This window comes from Hipposideros armiger, unplaced genomic scaffold (genome assembly GCF_001890085.2).
Source record: "Hipposideros armiger isolate ML-2016 unplaced genomic scaffold, ASM189008v1 scaffold_410, whole genome shotgun sequence".
Classification (NCBI taxonomy): Eukaryota; Metazoa; Chordata; class Mammalia; order Chiroptera; family Hipposideridae; genus Hipposideros; species Hipposideros armiger.
This window is the reverse complement of record NW_017731760.1, coordinates 1471779-1474588: the sequence shown is the minus strand read 5'-3', so window position 1 is coordinate 1474588 and position 2810 is coordinate 1471779. Positions and strand designations below refer to the sequence as shown.

General features: G+C 45.8%; 1 protein-coding gene across 5 annotated transcripts in view; it reads right to left on the bottom strand.

Annotated features, from left to right (window-relative positions):
* The window catches only part of NME9 (NME/NM23 family member 9), a 20335-nt gene extending 18444 nt beyond the window's left edge, over nt 1–1891 (bottom strand). For all 5 annotated transcript variants that reach the window (XM_019663900.1, XM_019663904.1, XM_019663901.1 and 2 more), the window contains exons 1-2: nt 1766–1891; nt 1356–1392 (exon numbers count right to left, since the gene is read on the bottom strand). In XM_019663900.1, the coding sequence (XP_019519445.1) occupies nt 1356–1388 (33 nt within the window). In that variant the 5' untranslated portion in view covers nt 1389–1392; nt 1766–1891. The remainder of the gene's footprint in view (nt 1–1355; nt 1393–1765) is intronic.
* Between the last annotated feature and the right edge of the window lie 919 nt (nt 1892–2810).

The window sequence follows — 2810 nt, the reverse complement described above, 5'->3', positions numbered from 1 at the left end:
ACCATATGACCTGGAGCTGGGCGGCCATGAGTCGCTGGCGATGGCGTAGGCTGCAGCCCCTGTGGCAGTGGGTTGCCATGGGCTACCGTGTGTGGCCGCCAGCCAGTGTGAGCTGCCAAGAGCCCCAACATGGGCCAGTGAAGCAACATCCTCCACAACTAGACTGAAGAACAAAAGGACAGCAACTTGTCTGTTCCCCTTCCCCGATTCCCCGGCGCTGTTCCCCTCCCCCAATTCCCCAATAAAAATCTTTTAAAGCAACAAAAACAAAACCAAATATGTTTTGGGCCGGCCGAGTGGCTCAGTTGGTTAAGTGTTCGCTCAAGAGTGCGAACTCTGAGCTACAGCGGTTCGATGCCCGGCCCGAGCTGAACTGCCGCTGAGCTGCCAACAGATGGCAGGATGGCTTAGCTAAAAAGAAAAAAAAGAAGAACTACATCAAATCTCTGGGCTTCCGGTCCAAAGCTCTCTCTCCCCCACATGTGGTACCCTTAGACTGACATTGTTTTCTCACTTTAAATCACTAGGCTTTTGAAATTCACATGCAAAGTATTGGTACCACTGAGGACAATGAAAGAGAAATCATGTGTGTCTCAAGACCACTGCGGCTCTACTTTCCAGGGGGTCCAGATAGCCTGAACATTTATCCTGAAGGGCAGAACTGACTATGAGACACTGTAAAGTGTGCTTTAAAATGTACCCATATTACAGATCGTCCAGATGATCTGTAACAAAGCACTCCCTCCCAATTCCAGGGCCCATGTTTTTAACCGTCGCTTTAGAATCACCCACTCACTACTTATTGTCCAGGACCAGAAATAGAGAACAGACTCTGGCTTACCATTCACTTGTCTGAAACGCAAATGAAGTAAGGCATTTTATAGAACAAATGCACAGCACATAAAATATCAAAACATACTTGTCAGATAAGTGAATGATTGAAGAGAGCAGTCATGAAAGAACTGGGTCTCCACAGAGCACACAGTTACAGATGTATACCCAGACTCAAAAGATCCTATATCATATTCTTGCAGTAAGTTGCAAGTGTGTCACATTGAATTATATTGATCAATATTTTCTTGCTTTTGTACTTTTATTTTAACTCATATTAGGGTTTTAAGGCTGCATATGCACTATAAGCATCAAGAGCTTAAATGCTTTTGTTTGTTTATTTAAGTGCATGAAAAAATTTGTCATCACTAGGGGTCCAAGGTCTATATTCAAGTTTGAGAACACTGTCTGTCATATACTGCTGGCAAACAATATCACTTCTATGTTGCGCTTTCCACTCTACGCCATCCTCCTTATCACCAACCCCAACCAAGTGCTGGAAGCAAGCGCCTGTTGAGACTTACCTGCAGGGCAATTTCTTTCTTCTTGCTGCCCATGGCTCTGCAAAGAAGACAGAAACCTGTTACTGCTGGCTGAAACCTGTCCCGGCCACAGCCTCCTGAGGAATAGCTGCGTGGATCAGCAAGCCTCCTTTAGACAAAGCCCCCCACCCTGCCCCTTTAAAATATAAGTGGCAGCAAATAAATGCATGGATGCAAAAGGAACATCCCACAGGGCAAGCGGAGCCTGCAGCCCCGCGAGCTCGTGGCTTGCGGGAGGGTTTTCTGCGAATTTGTGAAACCCCTTCTTAGTCGCGGAGCCTGCGGAGGGGCGCACACAGAGGCCGGGGGTCGGGGGGACGCCGGACGATGGCATCCGAGCGCCAGCCTATAAATTCGAGCGAAAAAAGGCCACAGAACACGGTTATTCCTACTGTTAAATGTATTCCTAGGAAATTGAACCACCGCGAACGATCCCTCCACAGATACTCGGTCTTAAACGTGCAGCGAGTTTCCAACCCAGCCTGTGGCGACCCAGACATGGTCGTCATGGCAACACAGCCGGATGCCAAGTCAGTCAGGTAATAAACAAATAAGTCACGCCCACTCTGGGCCCCAAAGAAGGCCAGGAGGGAGTCCCGCCCTGAGTCGTCAGAATTGCACTGAAGGAATGCTCTCATTGGCTGAAGTGTTTGTCAGTATCTGAGGGGCATGGACCCCCCCCCCAAGCAGAGACCTTGTGCGTTTAGGTGTTACACAGTTACACCCTTGAATCCCTGCCTCCGTCCTGCCCCACCAAGACTGGTGTGCAGCTTTTATACCATCATTTAGTGCATGCCAGGCAGGGTGGCTCCAGTTTTTGAGGAATAGGGAGGAGTTCCCTTTAAGACACAGAATACAAAATTGCAAATTCAAAAGTAGGTATGAAAGTCAAGTAGAATAAATAGAAAACAGTTACAAACATGGTGTGACTGTTTACACCAATTCAAAGACAGAGTGTCAATGGATAAAAAAACAAGACCCAACTAAGTGTTGTCTGCAAGAAATCCACTTTATAAGAACACAAATAAGGGATGGAGAAAGCTATGCCATGCTAACACTGATCAAAAGAAAGCTGGAATCGCTATATTAATTCAGGCAAAGCAGATTTCAGAACAAGAAAATGTATCAGGGATGAGGAGAAGGCATTACGTAATGTTAAAGGGGTCAAATTCTCCAGAAGACATAACAATACTTAATGTGTATGCACTTAACAGAACATCAAAACGCATGAGGCAAAAACTGATAGAACTGCAAGGAAAAATAGACAGACCAACTATTATAACTGAAGACTTCACACCACTTTTTTAGTAATGAATAGATCCAACAGGCAGACAATGAGCAGGGATATAGTTGAACTGAACAACAACATCAACAAACTTGATCTAATTGACATTTAAGCAATATGTCATCCAACAACAGCAGGATACAGATTCTCCT